The 25,315-nt window shown below is 39.0% G+C and overlaps 1 protein-coding gene across 5 annotated transcripts in view; it reads right to left on the reverse strand.

Annotated features, from left to right (window-relative positions):
• Positions 1 to 25,315, reverse strand: part of MRPS27 (mitochondrial ribosomal protein S27) — a 130,670-nt gene that overhangs the window by 13,409 nt on the left and 91,946 nt on the right. For all 5 annotated transcript variants that reach the window (XM_042940717.1, XM_042940734.1, XM_042940724.1 and 2 more), the window contains 3 exons: positions 7,379 to 7,493; positions 3,570 to 3,648; positions 271 to 386 (listed from right to left, as the gene is read on the reverse strand). In XM_042940717.1, coding sequence (XP_042796651.1) covers positions 271 to 386; positions 3,570 to 3,648; positions 7,379 to 7,493 — 310 coding nt within the window. The remainder of the gene's footprint in view (positions 1 to 270; positions 387 to 3,569; positions 3,649 to 7,378; positions 7,494 to 25,315) is intronic.

The raw sequence follows: 25,315 nt of genomic DNA on the forward strand, positions 1-25,315 counted from the left end.
CAGCTTAGCTCAAGTTTCAAAATGCGCCTAAGGACTTTGGCTTGAGATTCTTTCAAGTGAAGGGACATCCAGTTCCACGCTGTCAAAAGCCAGTCACTAAAATGTACAGAAGGAACACTCATTCCTGGTTGTTTGGGGTCTCAGAGCTGTATATCAGATGGCTTCTTTCATATTCTGGTGGCAAGGGTTTTCTCCAGGAACCTCATCCCTACTAAAGAGTTACTGCATGCTTCTAAGGCTCTCAGTACTACTTTACGGTCGATCACTTACACTGAAGTCTGTCTTCTTGGCCAGGCAATGGTATAAAACATAGAGGGACAGAAGCTGAGTAGAAGGCACTTCAAAGGCTTCTTGCAGCATGATCTCGAAAACCACGGATAAAGCATCTGGCAAGAAGACCAAGTAAAGAGAGGAAATTAGTTTCAGGTAACATCTCCAAATCTGTATTTAACTATAAACAGTCTTAAAAAGTAGGGCATGAGAGGGGTGCCTGGGTGGCTCAGTCAGTTAAGTGTCTGGACTCTAGATTTTGGCTCAGGTCATGATCTCACGGTTCATGGGTTTGAGCCCCACATCAGGCTCAGCACTGACAGTGCCGAGCCTGCTTGGGATTCTCTCTCTGCCTCTTTTCTCTCTCTCTCTCTCAAATAAAACGTTTTTTTTTTTTTTTTAAAGTAGGGCATGATAGAAAAACAAACAGAATTAAGAAGCAAAAAATGTGAGCTCTGATTCTAGTTCTTCCACAAACCAGATCTTTCCAAAGTCTTTAGCTTCTCTTGTGCTTATTATTATGTACTAAGTCAGGTGCTTTTGCACCAATCTTTTCAAGGACATTGAATAATCTTAATTTCTCTTAAATCTTTCCAGTATCATCTTCATAATGATTACCATTTGTCCCATCTACTTCAAAAGACTGTTGGACAGTCCATCAAGATAATACATATAAAAAATGCTCATAAATTGTGAAGCAAATTTAAGGCATCATGTCCATCAGCTGGAGGAGCTAAGGCATACAGAAAGGAGGCAAATATATTTTCCAGGTCACCCTGACAAGCAGAGCAGAAGCTGGGTTGACTGCCCCATTCTGTGTTCCAGAACCTTCTCCCCACTGGGGCAAAAGAAGACAAATGCTACAGAGGATCCTAAATCCCACATATTGTTTTAGAGACAGAAAACTGATGGCTATAAAAAGGATAATCAGGCTCAGTTTAAAAAGACTTGAAACAGTGGAAAGAAAAATGCTCATTCATAAACTATAAGGCTCTGACTATACCACACAATATATTTGTTTCCACATGAATGCTGATCATAGAAGTTCAGACCTTGAGCAATTTTTATTTTCCTTTAAGATTCTACAACATAGATGGAAGCCAAGAAAATCAAGTTCAGACAATTTCTTTTCCTTAATATTTGTTGTTAAATTAGAGAATGCTAATATTGGTTTAAAATATGGTGCCAGCACATAACATAGGCACAACACATGTTTTTGACTAAGCAAGTTGCTGTGTTAACCAATTTTTACATATAATCATAAGAGTTAGCACTGACTTGCAGCTGTTCCTATCCAGCTGGTTTTGTACATGTTGTTATGGTTCCTAATGAGGCCATAGGCAAGAACTTCTATATTCTTTTTGCAAACGGGGAAATGGAGATAGACCAAGAAGTCATCTACTAAGTCAGTAGCAAATAAGGACCTGGAACGGATTTAAAACAAACAAACACAAACTCCAAACAAACCAATATTTTAAAAGAACACAATTTTAAGCTAAAACTCCAGTTTAAAAAAAAAAAATCTGTTTTTTCAATTGTTCATTACTGAATCCAAAATTACACAAGAAAAATAAATCAAACTTACTTTATCTTTTATTTATATTCTGCAGATCATTCAGCTTGGGAAGTGAAATTAGACTGGCTTATATAATTAGCTAACTTTTCCTCCAAAATCATTTATGTACTTTGATATTGCCTATCCTATTAACAATAAAAACTATAATACTTTCTTTTTTTACTATTATTTGAGAGACAGAGAATGAGCAGGGGAGAGGGGCAGAGGGAGAAAGACAGAAAATCTTAAGCAGGCTCCATGATCACTGTGGAGCCCAATGCAGGGCTCCATCCCATGACCCTGCCTGCGATCATGGCCTGAGTTGAAATCCACAGTTGGATACTCAACCAACTAAGCCACCCAGGTGCCCCAAAAGTATAATAGCTTCTAAATCTTTGCCATAAATGACAATAATCTTCATTAAAACCTTATTTTTAGAAATCTTCAATATTATTTACTCCACATTTAGGGCAAAAAAAGTCCTTTAACCCCTCTAACATACCTTTTAAAGAAAGAGTGCAGGCAGAAAACTGCTTCTAATAATTTTCCAATGATATACTATTAAATGTAATGTTCATGGAGCATAGATTAAGAAACAGGGAAAAGCTAATTACCTTCCATTTGAATTCAGGAAATGTAGGTTTAACACTGAGTAAGAAATAGACAAGAGGGGATAATTGATATTTCAAAAAATAACATATAGCAAATAATCTTTGGCAGTCAACAACTGCAAGCCTTTTGAGGGAGAAGATAAAGCAGAGATCCAAAGAGAAAGGAGAGAGGTGTCCACACTCAGGGCAGAAAGGTCCAGTCCCCAGCCTGAGCAGCAGGAAAGGCCATCGGTGCTGGTGTGCAGGAATGAGGGGATGGAACCCAATGGCAGGAATCACAGGATAAAACTGCCCGCCAGGGCATAACCACGTTCCTGAGGTAGTAACTCCCCAAACACAGGCCTGGCTCCCTTCTGGCCTCTCAGTACCAACCCTGAGGATTAAATGGTAGAAGGGGAAAGCCAGTGTGTGTCTTTACACAGTGGCAAGATTCCTCTTTCCTCCTTCACTGTCAGCACAGCCACAAACACAAGCATGCCGTAATAGGATTCCCTGTCCCATGGAGACTGGCCGGGGTCCATCTGACTCCTCTGTAGTCTGTTGTAATCCCCATCTTTCCTCGGACTCCCTTATTGCAGTGGAAGTTGAGTCACTTTGAATTAATTGCACAGGATTAGAGAATTTTGAGGGTAAAGAGATCTCAGAGATTATTCATCCACTTATTCTACAGATGAGGAAACAAAAGCTTGGGGAGGTAAAATGACTCTCCTTGATAGCAAGTATACTGCTCTTTCCAGGAAGACAACTGATTTTATAGTCTTACATTCCACAAAGAATAACAACTGTGATTTAAATTAAAATTAGCAAATGGTACTAAAAAGAGTCAAGCTAAGAACTGCATTACTATAATCTTAACCAGCCATGGGAGCTCAGGCAAGGTTTATTGCTTAACTAAATTCATTGTCCTTTGCACAAAGAGACATGAACAAATAAACCTGACAAACTCAGAGGAAAAAACCTGGATATGATTGTCCTATCTGGCTAAGTAGTATGGTAAATCAACTATGCATCTATTTCTGACTGAGTGATGTAAAGAGATGTCATTCTGAAATTTAGAAAAGGAAATTGCCTGTATTTGCTTACCTTTAAGAGCTGAAGCTCCATTACAAATGGACCTGGGTTTGGTTTCTTACCTTTGTAATTTTCTTTTGTTATGAAAGAATCCATCAGTAAATTGAATGTAAAGTTATCTGGAAAAATTCCGTATTGGACCTGTAACGGCAATGAAAATAAAAGGAAAATAAGAGAAATATATTCACTTTCATTGTTTATAATATATGCCTATGCATTATTCATGACAAAACTTGCCACCATTAGCTTTCAGACATTTGACTATCATTTTACAGCATCTGTGACAGTGAAATAAAACCTGTGACTCATGAGGTTTAGTAATTGGAACTTGGTCAGGGTAAGAAAGTTGTGAGTGGGTGTCTGATATAAGACGGTATGTGAAAATTAAAGCTCAATTCTAACACCTCATCAAAGCTAACAACAACAACAACAAAACAAACCAAAACAACAACCCTCCCCCGCCCCGATATGCCACTGGTTCTGTGATTCTTTTTATAAGGTATGATTATCAATGCAAAACTGGACTCTCACGAGGAAGTACACATTATCACATTATGCAGCATTAAAACAATGCAGCATGGTTTTCTGGGTGTTATTTTTTTCTCTAACTTTATTGAGCTATAACTGACATGCAACATGTAAGTTTAAGGTGTACAACATGATGATATAATACATACATATATATACACACTGAAAATGATTATGATTACCACAATAAGGTTAGTTAACACATCCATCATCTCACATAAGTACCACTATGTGTGTGCATGTGCCTGTGTGTATGTGTGGTAATGATAACATTTATGATCTTAGCAATTGGAGATACCATTGACTATTGTTAACTATAGTCACCATGCTGTTCATTAGATCCTCAGAACTTACTTACCTTTTAACTTAAACTTTGTACCCTTTGACTAACATCTCTTCATTTCCCCCCGACCACCAGCCCCTGCAATCTACCATTCTATATTTCTATGAGTTTGGCTTTTTTGATTCCACATATAACTGAGATCATAGGGTATTTGTCTTTCCTTGACTGATTTATGTCACTTAGCATAGTGACCTTAAAGCTCGTTCATGTGGTCACAAATGGCAAGATCTCCTTCATTCTGATGGCTGAATAATATTCCATTGCATAGATATACACCACATTTTCTTTATCCATTCATCTGTCATTGGACAAGGGCTGTTTCTATTGGTTGGCTATTGTGAATAATGCTGCAATGAATATGGGGGAGTAGGTATCTCTCTGAGATCCTATTTTCATTTCCTTTGGGTATATACCCAGAAGTGGGATTGCTGGATCATATGGTAGTTCTTTTTTAAATTTCTTGAGGAATCTCCACACCATCTCCCATAGTGGCTGCACCCAGTGCACATTCCCACCAACAGTAAATAAGGGTTCTCTTTTTGCCACACCCACACCAGCACTTGGTATATCTTGTCTCTTAGACTGTTTTTTAAAGACCTTAGAAATATGCTAACAAAATATTACTAACTGAACTTCTGTTCATGAGCAGTAAAATATTCGAGAATCCAGATTTCCCAAAATGTGGATCCTTTAGCATCTGCCTAAGAATTTTCTAGGAGTGCTTTAAACAATGCAGATTTCTAAGCCTCAGACTTACAGAATTAGAATCTCTGGGAACAGGGCAAAGAAACCAGAAGTTTTAGTGAGCTTTCTATGTGATTTTCATGCACAATCAAGTGTGATTACTAATGATCTAGATTGTAGTTATATATTTATTTGTTTTAAATTCTTGCTTGAGGAGGATTAACTACCATCTTCCACCCTGCCCCATTCTTCCTCCACCAACTACCAGAAGTACCTGAGGAAAATTTTCAAATTATACACACCCCCTAGGGGAGTCTAATAGTCCTAACCCCCCAGTTGTGAATCACTGCTGAATTGAGTCACTGTTACAGTAGGCTGTATGGGATGCCTCAGATATGTTGAAATGAAAAAATGGTTTAGAAGCCATTGTTTTAAAGGCTGGAGCTCGTGGGAAGTTTCTCTATTTCTCAAAGCAGTCATCCAATTCAGCACTAGTCCTCAGGGGGGCATGGCAAAACCAAAATATTTTAGAATGATAAATCATTAAAGCTAGAAGGAGCCTTAGATATCAATCGGTTGGTGATTCTCAACCCTGGCTTCAAATGAGAATCAACTTGGGAGCTTTAAATGGATACCAATGAGGGATGAATAGGCAGTGCACAAAGGATTTTAAGGGCAGTGAAACTATATGATACTACGTGACACTATAAATATATACATATCATTATACATTTGTCCCAACCCACAGAATGTACAATACCAAGAGTGAGCCCTAATGTAAATTGTGGACTCTGGGTGATTATGATGTGCCAATATAGCTTCATCAATTGTAAAAGATGGATCACTCTGATAGGGGATGTTGATAATGGGGGAAGCTGTGCATGTGTGGGCAGGGAGCATACAGGAAATCTCTGTATCTTCTGCTCAATTTTGCTGTGAACCTAAAGCTGCTCTAAAAAATAAAGTCTATTAAAAAAATTTTTAAGACATTAAGAAAAAAAAAAGTTAAAGTCTGTGCTCCAGAAAGATTAGTTAGATTAGAATCTTGAGGGTGGTGAAAAGCATTTCTAATTTTTAAAAGTGTCTTGTGTGATTCTAATGGACAGCCAGGGTTGAAGATCACTGATTTAGTACAATTCACTTGACTCCGAGTTGAAAACACTAAGACCTAGACAGATAAAATTATGTGCCTGAACTTATGGGCACTTGGTGGAACTTATGAGGTTACAGCCTGGCTCTTCTGACTCCTTGTCCAGTATTCTTTCCACGAAAAGACCAGAGCAACAGAAAATGAGATAAACTTTTCTGCATTTCTGTACTCTTCTTGTTTTGTTTTCACAGACACCTTCTGTGAGTATAATCTGTGTCATTAAACTCTGAACTGATAAGAATAGGATTTGATTCATTCCTTCCTCTGGGCCTAACAGATTTATCAGTTAACCTGTTTATCTGCATTATTAAATGATAAGCTTCCTGAGGGCAAGGATAGGATACTGCTCATTTCTATAGACAATGCCATACCCAGTGCAATGTCTCACATACAAACTGTCTGCAATGTACATTACGTTGAATTGGGTCCAAGTCATGGGACCAAAAGCTACCAAAACCAAAAATTTTATACCCTTTTGAGTTCTAACATACAAGTCCAGTGACACTAAAGAGGTAATATATTTTCACAGAAATACTGTTAAAATCTTTTTATGGTCAAACTAGAGTTATACCTTGAGACTCACAAAAATAACATTCAAATATTTTGCTTATTTTATACTTCAATTCATACTATAAAGGTAATAAGACTCAACCCTTGGTGGAAGGTAATGTTCAGAAAAACCCCAATCATAGGGGACTCTGGGGCTCAAGGAGAGGAGTCAGGGAATTTAGAAGAAAGACATGCTTTGAGTAGCCTAGGAATACTTGTCTTTTAAAAATTGTGTAAGATAGGCTGAATATTCTGGAGATCATATTCCAGCAAAGTGGTCATGTCTTTTTCCCTAAACATCACCAAAGAGAACTGGGCAAGAAATCCACGTCTTAGGGATCAAGAATGAAATGACCATCAGTGCCAAGTTCTTTTGACTCAACTTCCTTTTGCTTTTACCTGTCCATTTCCAAGTCACTAGGTGTGGAGAAGCACAGGCTATGGGAATTTTTATATTTAATTGTTGATTAATTTCTATTCAGTTCCATTCTAAAAAGGATATCTGAGAGCAAATAAATATCAAAAGCTATTTCTTGTCCTATTCTTTGCTGTACTATATAGTAGGTGTATCATCTAAACTGAGGAAAAGAAGGTACAAATACCAGGAAACCACTCACCTTATTTACAAGAGTATATAAGGCTTTGTCTTGTGCACCGTATTTTAAACACTGCCTAATCCAGGTATGGATAGTCCAGTCTCTCAGGTACCAACAATTGGGGCTGTGTCGAAATCTAAATAAAGCATAAGAAGAGAGAAAACTGGTTGTTAACTCTGAAACATCAATGCCAAAATACATCCCTCATAAGAAGGTCCTTCCTTAGATATTTACAGATGTGAAGTCAGTGTGACCAAAAGTCATAAAAGTCAACGGTCAATAAAAACTTGAAGACAAAACTTGTTAACTATAAAGTATGAAATGGGAAAGGGGAGGTAGAATAATAATAAGTAACAAATAAAAGTATTATAAAAATTGTATTCCTTATTTAATGCCTCTTGATTCAACACCTTGTTTTAAAATAGGAAATTTAGGGGCACCTGGGTGGCTAGTTTCAGCTCAGGTCATGATATCACAGTTCATGGGACTGAACCCCACACTGGGCTCTGTTCTGACAGCATGGAGCTTGCTTGGGATTCTCTCTCTCTCTGCCCCTCCCCTGCTCAGGTGTGTGTGTGTGCGCGTGCTCTCTCTCACAAAAAATTAACTTAAAAAAATTTAAAATAGGAGATTTGTAAAAAATGATCTGGTGAAAATGTTCTACTAACCATGGCATTATATAAATATCATTTCATTAGAAGAGAGATATGACGCTAAAGCTGACACTTTTGAAGTTTAAAATAAAACAGGTGATGCAAAAATGAAGAAAGGAATGGCATAGCTACTCTGGAGGGGAATCAGCTTTGGGTTATACTGATATTTCTTATGGCATGTAGGAGATATTGGGATACTCTTCACTGAACCAAAAGAGAACAAAAAAGCACAAAGGAAAACAAAATTTAACATCCAGGTCGTCCAGGATCCATACTCCCAACCCACTGCCTCCTTCAAAGCTCCATTCTACCTCTTCAGTTTTTGCATTTCCTCTCCTCTTGCTTCCTGTAGCTCCCGACATGGTTTTAAAAAGCCTAAGCAGGCAGGTGTATGTGTCAATACTATCATACAAAAGAAGGAACTTCAAAAGGGATGCTGAGTGCTGCTCAGTGCCTCAAGTTTGCACACATTGGTGACACCTGGGGTTGGAGCCACTTCTTGTCCTGGGGGCATCCCTGCCACAGACTGAGGGAGAGAGGAAACAGAGCCATGAGCAGGGGTTTAAAGAGCTCCGTGGTTCCTTTTTTTGTTTATCTGCTTTGATTGGGACGCATCCTCACACTTTGTAACATGTCAGAGGAAGCAAGCTCCCGTCTTTTCTTTAATTGTCCAGGAAGCACATCAATCTTTAGGCTGTACAAAAATCAAACTGTTTTCTTAAATAAAAAAGGTAAGACAAAAACTTGGAGCGAAAGGATTTTATGTCATATATGAGTCAAGAATACAGCTAATACTAGTGTTTTTTAGAAGCTGGTTATTCAATCTGCCACCTGCTATTTCCTGCCATCTGCTATGGGGATAGTTTCCTGCTGAACAGGTTCTCTGCCAAAGTAAAAGCTGAGAAAAAGAGAGGAAGTGTGAAGTAGTATTTAATTTAGGATATTTATTAGTGCTCTGGTGAGAAATTTGGCAAAAATAAGATCTGAAGATGTTTTATGGATATGGAGTCACCCAGACCTCTCCAGACTTTTGAATATCTTACATTTTGTTGGAAATTATTTCTCACTCTTTCTCTTTAAAAGAGAAAAAACAGAAAGAATAGACGGGGCACCTGGCTGGGTTCGTTGGGTACAGCATGCAACTCTTGATCTTGGGGTCATGAGTTCGAGCCCTAAGTTGAGGGTAGTTTACTTAAAAAAATAAAAATAAATAAATATACAGCTCTTAAAACATAAAAGCAGAAAGAGAGAAATATGCCAATTTATGTTCAGGATGAGAATGACCCAGCCAGAGGAAGACACTGTAATAGGTGCCCAAGATACTAGATCTAATGAGATGCTCTGCAGAGACATGAAACAAAATATATCTTTTAGTATTTCATGCTTTCCCTCACATTTTAAAGTCAATAGTTGAGCTACTTGAGTTCTTCCCCTCGTTACTCTGAAAAATCTGAGATTTAAAGCATAATGGCCAGTTAAAAGTTTATTTTACTTTTCAAAGAATCGATTCAAGAGAAATACCAGGTGTACTGCCTAAATGATGGTGATGCTGCCTTGCTGGCCTGTGAGCTCCCTGGGCAAGGAGGGCCATGCCAACTTGCCCCACACTGGTTCCTCAGTGTCGGACACAACTGGTGGCCCAGAGGACATTTCCAGCAAGTAAAAAATGAGTTCAATCAACAAACGTATAAAACGCTATTATGTGCTAATTACTTTGCTAACATGTATGGCACATATGAAGAACTGTCAATTCCCTGTAATCGGCAGCATTTAAAATCTCATCACAAAAACAAAGTACACAAACATAGTTTAACAACAGTACAAGGTGGAACATAGTGCTAAGGAGACAAAGGGCATCATTAGTTGCTTAGAAGTGTTTGGGGTGGTAGTGACTGTTAGGTTCAGTACACTGACAAAGGGCATCATTAGTTGCTTAGAAGTGTTTGGGGTGGTAGTGACTGTTAGGTTCAGTACACTTTTCCTTTAAAAACAAACAAACAAACAAACAAACAAACAAACAAACAAACAAACATAATTTAAAAAGCCAATTGCCTTCTTTACCCAAGATTATTTTAAACTTAAACTTCATTTTAAGATCTAATCTTCTGCCCTAGGATGGCTCCGATAACTACAAAAGTTATGACTTTTCTTTCTGATAGACTTTAAGAGCACCACGACCAATTCCAACCAAATACCCTTTTCTTTTATTCACAATCAACAGACCGTTTTTAGGTTCTGAAGAAAACAAAGATAAATAGGATCTAGCTTTAGACCTTCAAAGCTCAAATTAAAATTTGTATAAACTTCTTAAAATTTGTATAAACTGCTTAAACTTCTGAGACTAACCTTCATACATGGAAGAACAGAAAAGTTTTATCTTCTCAAAGGTCTCGTCTTCTCATACCTATTTCTTAGAAGCCTAGAGGGAAAAGTTACTCAAGACTTCATACATCCAATATAATCATCTCAGCATAGGAGCAGCCTTTGAGAGATTTGTCAACAGACTCACAGTGGTCTTTAATAAGTCCATTCTCTCCCTCATCCTGGAACAGGGCTATTTGCTATGATCTCTTCTCTCTGAGGCCTAGTAATCCAGACACACACCAAGTCTATCAGATGTTCAACCAAGTGAACATATTAAATCAATTTAGAAATAAGAGGGAAACACACATTTAACATGAAATATGCTGTCCAAACTGCAATTCCTGCACTTTCCAGCCAGGCAGCATATAAGCTCCTTTCTAAGCCCTCACTGGTGTATGTTATCTAGCTGTCTAAAACACAAACAACACAAAACATTGAGAGAGTAGGGTCCATCCAACTTTGGATGGTGAGTCTGAGAAGAATGCCTCTATCAATGACATTTCAAGCAGTTCAGACAGATAAACTTGGGCCCTTTTCAGAACTGCTGGTGGTTAATATGATAGGCAGGTTAAGTCTCTGAAATGGGTACTTGCCGCGAATGATTCTGTGGACTGCTGGACGAGCATTCTCCCTTTCAGCTAGGAGAAAGGCAAAGAGACGAGAACACAACTAACACATTGATTTTCCAATCTGCCTGCAAACAGACTGGCTTTTGTTCTCGCCTGCTCTGACCACCGGCCTGGCAGATTACAGGCGGCCACTGTAGGAGTCCCCTCTGTGCCCTGTGCCATCAGCTGTTTGCTCACCTCGACAGAAGCTTTATTATTGTCCAGGCCAACAGGCTGCCAAGCTAGGCAAACCGTGTGAGTGTGGAAAACATAAACAAATGCAACCCAAACAACCTCAACAATGCTTGTGCTCATGAAGGCCAGGGACATTCTGAGTTTCCAACTTGTAAAAATATAAGTAAACTTACAACAATTCTAAGTACATGAGTATCTCCCGAGGTAAGGAAGGGCACAAGAAGGAGAAGGAGAGAATGAAGGAGTACACTCTCAAGCTCCACTTCTAGTTCTCAGAGGTGGTGTCCCAAAGCTGAAGATACTTTTGTCCACAGTGCTAAATAGAGTTTCCAGGCGAAGACAGAACTTGCCTAAAAAGCCAAATCATAGCCAGTCAAATAGCAGGAACTGGGAGGCTTCCTTTCCTTACACATCAGGCTATATTCAGGGCTGCTCAGGGCATTCGCCTGTACCATTGCCCATTCAAGATTAATGGCACCAGGAAGGAAGCAGAGCAGAATCACAGGATGGAAAACTGGGGGCAAAAGTCTTTGATACCGTAGAGATTTTTTTAGAGGGGAAGAGAGGTTATATCAAAGAAGTCAAGAGTGAAAAAAGCAAAACACCAGAGACTTAGTGTGATTACAGAAAAGGCACTTTACTGTGTGAAAAAGTCACCTGGGATTTCCTCTTTGTAATCAATTTCGTCATTTCATTGAAAAAATAAAAGTGGGAAACAGCCTTTTCTTCCGTGGGATTCATATAAAGGTTATCGTTGAAGGCAAATGTGGCAATGCTCATCAGCTCTTCCGAATAACAAGTGAAAGTGCTCCCGGCTGGGCAAGGCTAATGCACAGATGCCAGAGCCTGGAGCCCAGTGGCTGTACCATTTAGCTGCAGCACTGGCTCTTCCATATGAATGAGCAAGCTTTCCACAAGCTTTCTTTAAGGATGAGAGCCACCATCCTTAAACACACACATGCAGTATTCCCTCCTCCCTAGTGAATTCTGTATCCTGTGGCAACAGACTTTGCAGATGGAAACCTGCGCCTTTGAGCTGGGCAGACATGAAGACGATTGAGGGGCCAGGGTGAAGAGAGGAAAGAAAGAATGCCAAGAAGAAAATACAGCTGGCACCAAGGCGTGTCATGTGGACTGGGAATCTTATCTGTGAAGCAAAGTGTGTAATTATTAAAAGGTTTGAGCACTTTCCTGAACTGGAACCAAAGAGTAAGAGGGTGTCGTGTGACTATTTAAACCAGAATCTGATTCAATCACTGCCACTGACTTTCTCATTCTAAATGGGTAATTACGTTCTTTTGCATCCCTCTGGAAATTCTGCTTTCATCAATTATTAGTTGCTCCCCCAAAACCATAAATAAAATCAAATTTTGATGAGATAGTTTTCTAATAACTATTATATTGTTGTCAAGTATTAAAAAAGGAGTAGAGTCTACTACAGGAACTGATAATAAAGACACAGTATTATAAATTAAATCCTGTTCTCTGCTTGAGATCCCAGAGTCTTATTTTTTTATTTATTTATTGTTTGTTTGTTTGTTTCTTTTTGAGAGACAGAGACAGAGCACGAGTGGGGACGGAGCAAACAGAGAGAGAGACACAGAATCTGAAGCAGGCTCCAGGCTCTGAGCTGTCAGCACAGAGCCCAACGTGGGGCTCGAACTCACGAACTGTGAGATCATGACGTGAGCTGAAGTCGGCGCTTAACTGACTGAGCCACCCAGGCACCCCCCCCCCCCCAAGAGTCTTATTCTTATACAGGAACTTCAGTTAATTTTACTTTCAGCAAACTTGTCCTAAGAGTGCACTAAGAGAAGCCCTAGGAACGAAAGTCCGTTCCAAAACGCTCTTCCCTCAGATGGGCAACCAGTGTGGGCTCAAACACTTCCAGTGAATTCATTACCTACTTTGTAAAGCAGATTGAAAAAAAGATGTTTTTTTTTAAAGTTCTAATATTTTTTTCTTTTTTAAAAGACAAGTTTACAGAGATAGTGTACAGTCAAATTCATACTTCTCAGTGTATAGGTCTATCAAGTTTTGGCAAGTGTGTCCAGTTGTGTGATTACCACCACAAAGATTATGAGAACAGTTCTGCCACCCCTAAAAATTCCTTAACGCTTCCTTTGTAGTCCACCTCTCTAGGGTGTGCCGGTCAGTTTAAGCAAATTTTATATAGATAACCTCCTCAGGTTTCTTTCTACCCCCGGGGTGATTAATTTTATGAGAAGGAAAGCAAATAAGGTAATAAACCTACAATTTCTATAAGTTAGCTTATAATTCACATCCTGCCAATTTCCAAAAAGAATTTGAAAAAATTAAAACCCAGTTTGCATAAGACCTTCTGGTATCCTTGTTTGCCATTCTAAAAAGGGTGATAAGTAAGTGGATTTTGGTAGAGAATGACACAGGCATAGAATTTTGCAAATGTGAAGTGCTAAATAAATGCAGCATAACGACACATTTTTTGAAGTGAAGATGGATAACAGAGGGGCTTGTTAGATATCAAAGTCAAAGCCTAAATTTGTCAGACTCGGGGCTTAAAAATGTGTTTCACCTGGAAACACACCGGTATGACATATGAAAAAGTAAGAGAAATACTCAATTTTCCATGAGTCCTATCATGGAATAGGAAGAAAGCAATGATAAAGTAGGATATTATGGCCCCTGATTACTACCTCATTCTCTTCTTTCTGACCTGGCTATTGTTTTGCCAGATTGACCTTTCTCAATCCAGGACACATATTTTGTATTCATGAAGCAAGTTTTTACCAAATGGCTACCCTGTGCCAGGTAATCCATATTCTATCCCTGTGGGTCTACTTAATTTCCTTGAACTCCAGTCTTGAAGATGACCTCTCTCCCTTTCTGACACGGAGGGAAAACTTGAGAGAAAGAAAAACAGAGCAGGGGTGGACTGTTGTTCTTTCTCTCAAGGTATATAACATAAAGGGAAGGAGTGAGCCAGAATGAAGCGAACTGTTCTTTGTCTGAATCCTGGAACTCCCTTTTTATCAGCCTCCAAAAGGTGATGCATATGGGTGACAGGAGAGGATTATTTGTGAGAACGGGAGGAGAAAAAAATACAGTGATTGCTGGGGTGCTTTGACTGTCCGAAGAGCAGAAAATGGTTGTCTTCATGGCCCACAACTGACCTGTCAGTGAAACTACACCCAGAAGCACGTGGTGGGGTTCCTCAGCCACTTTAAAGCTGGACGCACAGGTTAGCTTCACACCTGAGATACAGTCACTAGAGGGCAAGGTGAGGCAAAAGGGAGGAACAGCAAGTTCTCTTAGCAAGGAACAGGAAGTTGGGAAAAACTGGATGTTGGAACCAGTCCCATATATAGAAGCACATAAAGTTGTGGGAACTGCCTTGGTTTAGGCAGAGACAATGGAAATATTTTTGGTTTTCGGTAGGAAATCTATAGCAATAAATGAGCCAGTTTCAAAAAGATGCAAACATTGCCTGATGTCTTCTATAGTTTGGCTAGGAACTTCAGACAAACTTCTGCAAAATCATGAATAATATGATGACTAAGACAGGAAAATCACATATATTTATTAATCACTGGTAGGCTGTACATATGAATAATTCCAAGGAAGGGGAAAGAGAGAAACAAAATGGAGAAAAACAAAGGCAGAAAATAAAAATAAAAATCACAATTTCTGGAGTATTCTCGGCTTAGTAAAGTTGTCAGGATTAAGTTTGCTACAAAAGAAATGAGCAGGCAAAGACACCTGGCCCAGGGATGAAGCATACCAGCAAAAAAGCAGGGAAGCATTAAGCTGATGTTGAGCTGATTTATATGTGTTTTTGTATGTGAGATTACAGATTTCTTTATGGGTAGGGAAGATAAGTTCAGCACTAATCTGGGTTTCTTAAGAGTCAGTTTTTTTTTTTTTTTTTTTTTTAAAGAAGAAAATTATCTCAGAGTTTTAAACATTCTGATTCTCTAATACATGGAAAAGTTGAATTCCCTGAGGATTCACTGTTTATAGCAAAAGGTAAGTTTGGATTTACTTCAGTTATGCACCCCAAGGTCACTGCTAGTTTCCATTTCTCTAACTCCACTGACTTCCCTATAAAGTTTTGGATCTCTTAAAAGTAGGGGAGAATTTTTCTATCCTCTCGTGTCCTGCCAAAGTAGGTGTTCGATGATTTGGCAATAGTGACTAGGCCTGCTCAGACTGTATAAATCCCAATAATACATGTTGAAATTCATGACCAGTGTTTATATTTGAAACAGTAATGCAATTTCAGTTTTGAAATATCATCCTGACTATAAACAGATGAAGGAAATGCTGCCTCTTTTTGTACAAGGCAGGAGGCAATCAGAGATGGCAGAGAACGTGGAATCATGTGGTCACTCTGCAAAGCCACCTACTCCTCACTTCCTCTACCTGCTGTTTCCCTCCCATCAAAAAGATCCATGGGTTCTGCAGTGTAGTAGTTTCAGGAAGAGACAAGCTGATGGAAGAGTAAAACCACAAACATGAGAATAGAAGACCAAATACATGGATTCAAAGAACTTCCCTAACGGGTTCTAAACCAAAAAACCTAAGACTCCTCTCAAGATGGGAAGAGACTCTGAAAGTCATCTAGGCCAAGTAAACTGGGGATAGGTGAAGGAAGAAACATTCCATACACAATTAGAGAATCTAATTTAGTGCTGGTAGGGACTGTCAATACCCACTGTTTATGGAACTATTTACTGAGAAGTTACTATTTTCTTTCCTTCTTCTTCCTCTTTTTTTAATGTTTATCTTTGAGACAGAGAGAGAGAGAGAGAGAGAGAGAGAGAGAGAGACAGAGCATGAGCAGGGGAGGGGGAGGGGTAGAGAGAGAGAGAGAGAGAGAGGGAGACACAGAATCTGAAGCAGGCTCCAGGCTCTCAGCTGTCAGCACAGAGCCTGACACGAGGCTTGAACCCACAAATTGTCAGATCATGCCCTGAGCTGGAGTCGGATGCTTAACTGACTGAGCCACCCAGGCTCCCTGAAAAGTTACTATTTTCTAAGCCCTGTACTGGGTGATGCAAAACCACCTAGTCCAATTCCTTTATATTATAGATGAGAAATCTTGGTGTCTAGTGAGATGAAAAGATTTAACCAAAGATAAGCACGGTTTGTAACAGGACCTAAACTAGACTCTTCACTCTTACTATTCCACCAGTGCCTCTCAGTTCTTTTATGTATAAGACATTTTTAAAAAGCATCTCTGCAGTTTGACAAAGGTCTCTAACATATTGAAATATAAATAACATCTCTTCTAAATGTAGCAGCAGAACTCAGAGAAATATACTCAAACTGTGAAATAGTTTTGGAATTAGTCAAACTAGCCGTTTGACTTTGGGAAGTCACTTGATCCTTCAGGGTTTCAATTCCTGCAACTGTAAACAGAAGAGGTAGGATTATCTGGAACTCAACTGTCCACAGGGGCCAGTCAGTTAACACAAATGCATGAAGAAAGAACCATGTAACACAATAGGTGCAAAGCTGTTTGTAGTACTATCAAATACAGTAGCGACTATTTTTGAAAGCACATTAGAAAAGTATACTGGGACTGTGGACTGGACCAGATCCCCTGAAACTCCTTCCAACTCTTTAGTTTAATGACTCTGAAGAATAATAAGCCTAATCTGCTCATTAAAACATCAGTCATTTACATGTTTCTATTAAGCCAGAAAAATGGCAGTGATACAAATAAGTGAATACAGATTCAAAGATAAACAAGCAGCCATTCAGCCCAAAGCCCATTCTACTCTTTTCCACTAGCCACTAGCCTCCATTACCCTACCAGCCGAACACCAATTAACCTAGTTTGGGCAGTCAACACAGATCATTATGGGGACAGCAGAACTTGCAAAGTGGCATCTAAAATTTCAAGATGAAGTGATAAAACCACTGAGGTTGAACTCAAGGCCCTGAAAGTAGATTTTAACTGGAGACCAAGTTTTGCAGGAAATAAAATTTTCAGTAATTGATCCGTCCATTAGTAAAGTATTTTCTACTCCAATGAATACTTTATTGTATTCAATTTATATCTAAGAGTCAGCCATCCAAAGTAACTTTCCTATACAACACAAATTGTTCTGTATGTTGCTATTTTCTCCTACTCCTTAAATGAATTACAGCTAAGCAGTCATAATCATCCAAAGAGCTTACCATCATAACTTGCTTATTTTTGGTATCAAACCCCCTATGATCTGATTATTTCTAGAGAATAAATAGCTGAACCCTTTAAAAAAGGGGGAGTGAAATAGGGGTGGTCATAGGGTTATTAAATTATTTGCCAGTTTCTGGAACCATAAAAGGGCACAATCACTTTTTTGTAGCTAAAGAGGAAAGACATTTGAAAACTGAGATTTGGATCTGTCAGTGCAATTGGTTTTCAGGAAGCCAATTCCTTTATTAATTCCTGGTAAATTCCTTAATTTACCAGTACAACACAATACAACGTAACTCCTTATTTATAGATGAAGGTTGGAAAATTAAGGTGGCCTTTCTTTCTTTCTTGTGCTGCCACATGGTTAAAATCAGCATGACTATACCCAATAAGCAGTTCTTCTATATTTAGCTCAGGCTAGCCCCCCGCCCACCACCACTAAAACCAAACTTAAAAAAACAACAACAACAAAAAAAAAACACCTGGAAATATTTGAAATTCTACAAATAAACATAATATACTAAGAAAATTCTTAAGGATGTCCAAATGCACACTTAATTCCATAGGAATGTTAAGGGTCCGAGACAATTCCTTTTAATATGATAATCAGTTATAAATTTTGAACAGCAAAGAGCTAATTTTTTAGTACTACACCAAACATAAAGATTTGGGTTCAACTGTTCTGGGTGTCAGATCTTCCATAAAACCACCATGCTACAGCTAAACAAAGGCTCTTTGGCTGGCCCAAAAGGAGGGAATGAACAAATTTGAAAAACATCTTTATTCCCCAAGAAAATTTTTTAAAATGTCTAAAAGTGCCAGGAGAGCTGTCTCAGTGTGACTGTGGGCAGCTTTCCAAAGTCCCTCTGCTTCTCTAAGTATGAGTCATAGGGAGAGGAGAGAGAGCATCTTGGCAAAGATACAGCCTTTCCTCTTTGGTTCCACCTTCCCGCCCCCTTTTATTCAAAAAACAAAACAACAACAAAAAAAAAACCCTTTGATGGATAATAGTTAAATAGAATCCAGACAGGCTTAACTGAAGAAGTTTGAACCCCAGAGAGGCAAAATATCATTGCAGAAGTCTCTATTGTTTGCATTGTGAGCCACAGACGCAGGGAAGGATCTTCTGCATCCTAAAAAGGGCTGGACCCATTGATCATGTGTCAGATCGTGGCTGTGCTTTGTAGGAGAGGAGAGAGAAATGAACTATGAAAATACCTCCCCTTCCCTAGCTTCAGAAACATCATTAGCTCATATGCTGGACAATTACAGCAAGCTGGAAGGGGCAGTAGCTCGTCCTTTATGAGTGCACATTAAGTGGATTTCAACCGCAACAGCTGTAGGCTATCCATCCATCTGTACATGGCTGCTACAGTGTGCGCAGCCTTCAATGAACAGGTACGATTTTTCCTTTGCTAATTTTAGGCAAAAAAGCAAGAGAGCTAGTTAATTTAAACAATAAAAATAAAAACAGAGAATACCGAAGGAAAAGCTGAATGCTCAACTAGAGAGAGAAGAGCTCTACTCTGGCACTGGCATGTGCTCATTTGTCAACCTACTATGAACCGAGATGTTATGCTGGGCACTAAGGGAAAGAGATAAACACACATACTCCTTGCCTCCAATTAGCTAGACCGGGAGTATCAAAACACAAGTATTTTGTGAGCTTCTAAAACAAGCTTAGAAGGTTAATTCATTACCATCAATGAAAGTCCTCATTTACTTTTATTTTGTAATGCCCAGGTAAAGAAATTTTTAAAAATTGGCTCTCAATAGGAAAATGAATCCAACTTTCCTCTCTTCTTCTTAGTATGTCTTTTCTTACTTATTTGCTTTCTTTGGACATAATTAAGAAATAAAATGTTACAGACAAAAATAAAGCTGTAACCTCCTCCTGCCGCTTTCTGAGGAGGAACGATGGTGTCCATCATGCTCATACATGTTTTTATACCTTTATCATCTAGGGATGCATCCAATTTAAGGTACATGTATCTGCCATTTAACTCTGCATTCAAGGCCTGTCTGATAGAGAACTGACCCAAACCACAGTAATAAATATGTGCTTCTCCAGGGGCAGAAGAGTAAGGACAGAAGTGACAAAATTATGGCTATCTCAGATAGGAGGGGGATCACTTGCCACTGTCACCGTGGAAATTAATCAGCACTGCTGCCAGAAAAATCCCTGACAAGGTGATTGCTCTGTATTTGACTGGAACGCAGCCCTGACTCACTGACTTGGTTAAATTAACCTGAGAATCAGTTTTATCATCTATGAAATAGAGGTGAAAAATACCTTTATCATTGGGTTATTGTGAAAATCAAAGGAGAATTAGGTAAGTATGTTAACAACTTTTAATCCTCTTTGGAACCAAAGAGAGTACAAATATGCAAAAAATGATAATATATACAATATGCATGTATGCAAGAAACGATCATAGTATCATTGTTACGGTTTACTTCATATAGAACTTGATGGCATTCTGTCCGGTACTGCTTACTAATTTCTGTGTTTATCTTTCCTAAGACTAAGCCCTGTGGTGTAACTGCTCTTGGTAGCAGAGTAGCAGTTAAGATCTACAATTTGGCATCAGGTAGACCTCATTCCTACTTTATAACCCCCAGGAAACGGACTCTAATCCTGAGGATGCTAACCTGTAAAATATGAGTAAAAGTTGTACCCACCTCACATGGCACAATCTGATTGCTCTGAGCATTAAGGAGATAAGACATGTAAACTCCTAAATACATGGCTAGCACACAGCACTTTCAGACCAGCTGGACAGAGCAGCTGACAGCACCCATGTGCAAAAGCCCACTGAGTTAAATGTGAGCTCTTATGACTATTCCCTTCACATGGGATGTGACTGCAAAGTGCTAGACACACACAAGCAGCAAATACTTGACTGTCATCAGCCAACTGGGAAGAGTAGGAAGGACAGGGTAAGAGGGTGAAGCATCCCATGTGCCCCATTCCTCTATAGACAATCTCAAATGAGGAGCTGGAAGGTGAACCAGAGGGGACAACAGAGAGGCTCTTCACAATCACAAAGGCCCAAAGCCAACCAGTACAGGGGTGTGCCAGTCAGTCTGATGACTGGTAGTAGGGTTTCTGATCTTATTTATGATAGAAAAAGGTCCAGGCAGGGAGATGGGAGTCAGGAGGTGACCTAATAAGGAGTTAGTTTACCCATTCCTGCTCTTCTGCCCTTGGACTGGTTTTCACAAGTTTGGCAAGGCAGAGTTACAACGCAACAGAGTTTATGCCTTGAGTCTTCTGTCGGTTCAATGCCCAGCAGCCTCTGGCTGGAGTCAACAACCAAGGAGTGTGAATACCTACTGAAGACAAATTGAACCACTCAAAAGAGAAGCTGCCAAGCACTGCTCATGGCTCTGGTCTATGCTTGGGACAGAATCTCAGAGGAAGGAAATAAGTATCTATATGGGACATACCACCCATCCAAGCCCAGGAAGTAAAGGAAAAAAGCAACAAAGGCAATGCATTTGCTGCTGAGCAAGCTGCTGTAATCTGTGCCAGCCCCAACCCCCTGCAGCCATGAGCCCTCTTTTCCTTGTCTTATCCACCAGTGGTAACCTAAAAGGACTTTAAGACTGAAAGCTCCCATTCCTGCCCCCAACCCAGATGGATCCATTAGCCCTTTCACAACCTGGAAAAAGTGTTTGATGGCACCCACATGATAGCAAAAGGGCCAGAGTTAACCTTTTTTCAAGTTAAAAAATATTGTGAATATAGCTAATCACTAATAACTGGGTTTTAGGATCCTATGTTAAGATAGGCTCAAAAATGAGACAGAGCTGTTGCTATGGTGACCACAGTATTTGATAATCTCTAGGATTTTCCATTAATCCCGTGCAAGTATAGAAAAGTCTAATTTATTAGCCACACTTGTACTAACTATATCTTTAGGAATGAATGCTTATAAAAAAGGGTGCAACATACTGAGAAACGTGATTTTTCTGGAATATTTAGATCTCAAAAAAAAAAAAAAAAAAAAAATCACACTGAAGGGAAGCTTCCTTTTCCCGGATCCTCATCTAACTGTGAGAATGATGAGGAGGATGAAAATAAGTAACAGCATTGTTAATTAAAAAGTACTGAACACTTCCTATCTGCATTATCTTAAGTACTTTATATACACTTTTTTGTTTTTACAGAGTAGGAAACTGAAAACTAAAAAGGATACAAATCGAGCCTAAGAGCTTGCAATCAAGCCAACCCAGGTGGTTTTTTATTTTTACTACAGTGTTTGAATAAAACTACTAGTTGCTGTCAAGCATCAGTAGTTAGTTTCCTTTAGACAGCCTGCTTTATAAGAAATGTGTCACCCTGAACACTAGGATTACACTTGGCACGGCAGGATGTTCATGTTATGAGGGGAACATGGAAGTGAGGACAGCAGGTTCTCACGTAGGGGAGGCTGACAGTGCTATTTTGTTGGATGATGTCCCCACCCTGCACCCAGCACCAAGAATCCACAGGTCTTTTCTCTTGGGGTGTTCAGTTTCCCCAGAGATGACTCATCCAGGCTCCTCCTTGAGAGGGATAACAGTCCTTGCATCTCCAAGTCCAGAGTCCTTCTGGTTCAATCTCTCCAGAAAGAAAAGTCTTCTACTAAGTTTGGAGAGAAACACTCTGGTATTTCGTTACTTCTTATGAAAACTTCCAATCAGTCCTCCTCTCCTACTACTTTATCTTTGTGATCTAGGGTCCTATGGTATGTATGCTCTTGCTGACAAATTTCTTCTCTTGCCAGCTTCAGCGGTAGCTTTCTCTTTCTGCTAAATGTGTTACTGCTTGTCCATCCATTTTCTAGCTTTCAAAATTTTGTTCCTGTTGTCTCCTCTTCTGTTCTCTTTATTTTGTAGTTTTTGTCTTTTCTTTTTTTTATCTTTTATTGTCATTTTTGTGGAGGTTTTACAAGGGAATGGAGATAAGAACGTATGTTCAATCTGTCCTGCTTAATCAGAAGGCGTTTATAAGCAGTTGATCTCTGTGAACTAATCAATGGAATGTACTTGAAAGCAATGATGTAAAGAAAATGGACTTCAAACATTCAAATGTATTTCAACAGTAATATCCTCTGTTTAAAAAAGAAGAACACAACTAGAGGAAGACATTTAACCCTCTGGATATCCATTTCAGTAAATTACAAAACAAAAGGTTAGATCAGAGAACGGTCCTTTAATAACCCTTTTAACTCTAAAATTCTTCAACGAAGGCCCAAAATAAATCACAGTGTTATAATTTGAATTATTTATTCAACCTAGAAAATTGTATTGAAAACATCTGGAGGTTGCCTGGGTGGCTCAGTCACTTAAGCATCTGACTTCAGCTCAGGTCATGATCTTACAGTTTGTGGGTTCGAGCCCCGCATCAGGCTCTGTACAGACAGCTCCGAGCCTGGAGCCTGCTTTGGATTCTGTGTCTTCCTCTCCCTCAGCCCCTCCCCTCCCCCTCCCCCTGCTCAAAAAAAAAAAAAAAAAAAAATTAAAAAAATATGTGTACATATATTAAAAGCCTAGTACATGGATGGTATGCTAAGTGTTGAAAACATTAAGACATAGTCCCTGAAGATACACGCAAATGACATATCGGATAAAGGGTTAATATCCAAAATCTATAACGAACTTGTCAAACTCAACACCCCAAAAAAAAATAATCCAGTGAAGAGATGGGCAGAAGACATGAACACTTTTCCAAAGAAGACATCCAGATGGCTAAACAAACACATGAAAAGATGCTCAACATCACTCATCATCAGGGAAATACAAATCAAAACCGCAATGAGATACCGCCTCACACCGGTCAGAATGGTGAAATAAACAACTCAGGAAATAACACATGTTGGTGAGGATGTAGAGAAAGGGGAGCCCTTTTGCACTGTTGGTGGGAATGCAAAATGATGCAGCCATCCTGGAAAACAGTATGGAGATTCCTCAAAAAGTTAAAAGTAGAACTACCCTATGACCCAGCAATTGCACTACTAGGTATTTATCTAAAGGATACAAAAATGCTGATTCAAAGGGGTACATGCCCCCCAATGTTTACAGCAGCACAATCAACAACAGCCAAATTATGGAAAGAGCCCAAATGTCCATCAACTGATGAATGGATAATGAAGATATGGTATGTGTATATATGTGTAAATATTAAGCGTGTGTGTGTGTGTGTATACACACACACACACACACACACACACACACACACATATATGAACAATGAAATATTACTCGGTGATCAAAAAGAGTGAAATCTTGCCATTTGCAACCACAAGGATGCAACCACAAGCATTATGTTAAGTGAATATAAGTCAAACAGAGAAATACAAATATATGACTTCACTCATGTGGAATTTAAGAAACACAACAGATGAACATAGGTGAAGAGAATGAAAAAAAAATAATAAAATAAAATAAAATAAAATAAAATAAAAACAGAGAGGGAGGCAAACCATAAGAGACTCTTAAATATTGAGAACTGAGGGTTGATGGAGGCAAGATTGGTGGGGGGATGGGCTAAATGCGTGATGGGCATCAAGGCCACTTGGGATGAGCACAAGATGATGAACCATTAAATTCTACTTCTGAAGCCAATACTATACTCTATGTTAATAACTTGAACCAAAAAAAAAAAAAAAAAAGAAAGAAAGAAAGAAAGAAAAAAAAGAAAAAAACATGGTCCCTAAATTGTATTATTTCCTCTTTTTTCTGGGAAAAAAAAAAAAGGATAATCACATCTAACAACATTATTCAGGATTTCTTGAGAAATGGAAACTAGTTTTGGCAAATTCTCTTTTAAGAAAGTAGGAAATTATGTAATATTGCAACAGTGTCTTAAAAGATGAAACTTTAGCCATATTCATAGAACTTTCTCTTTTCTGACGATTTTTTTTTAATAAGTGTTTTATCTATTATGTAAAGGGTCAAGAAGCTAGGGGAATGGATCTCACAAAATTGTGAAACCAGTACAACAGAATTGCCTAATTAGGTTGAAGTCCAGCAGAGCACCAAGGCATTTATGTGTTAACTTTTTTTTTTCTTTTTTACATTTATTTACTTTTGAGAGACAGAGAGGCAGACTGCAAGTGGGGGAGGGGAAGAGACAGAGGGAGATACAGAATCCAAAGCAGGCTCCGAGCTGACAGCACAGAGCCCGACGCGGGGCTCGAACTCACAAACTGTGAGATCATGACCGTGAGCCCAAGTTGGACGCTTAACCGACTGAGCCACCCAGGCGCCCCCTTATGTGTCAACTTCTTACAGCAGGTTACCATAAGCCTTGAGGAATCAGGGAGTACATCATGCCATATAGACATAGTCATCTATTTATCAGAAGAGAGGAAAAAAGAAAGGGAACAAGGGAAAGAGAGATACAATAACCACCCCTACTTACTGTCCTTAGGGTTAAAACAAAGTTAACACCATTTCCCCCAGTCCTGGAATTCTATACATGGACCCCTTTACTTTATATGGAAAGGACAGCCACAGTCTAAAAGACAGAAAAATGTCAGAAAATTTAATGAATACAGTGCCACATTAGAACAAGGAATAAGGACCTCTTCCTTTGCATATGTGGAGAAACACTGGCATTAGGACACAATACAGCACATAAAGCACCTGCTTCCTCGAGTATATACACTGAACTTTTCATTCTTTATAAATGCCACATAGGATGTGACATTACACACAAGCCATGTCACCCATTCAAGGGATAATAAAAACTCAAATGGTTGGGCTAAAAATTATACTTCAGTGAATTCAGGTCATTCAAAAATCAGGACTGTTTCCTATGTTTAATAATCTGTTGGGTTTCTGGTTACCACTGTCCTTTGCTTTAGAAAAGGGCCTGCCTCCAAGAAATGTGAATGTCATTTTTATTCACTGAATCAAATAAATATGCAAGATTTAGTAGCTCTGTAAAGAAGAGCTTATCTTTCACACCTATAATGTAACA

The sequence above is a fragment of the Panthera leo genome, chromosome A1 (genome assembly GCF_018350215.1).
Source record: "Panthera leo isolate Ple1 chromosome A1, P.leo_Ple1_pat1.1, whole genome shotgun sequence".
NCBI lineage: Eukaryota > Metazoa > Chordata > Mammalia > Carnivora > Felidae > Panthera > Panthera leo.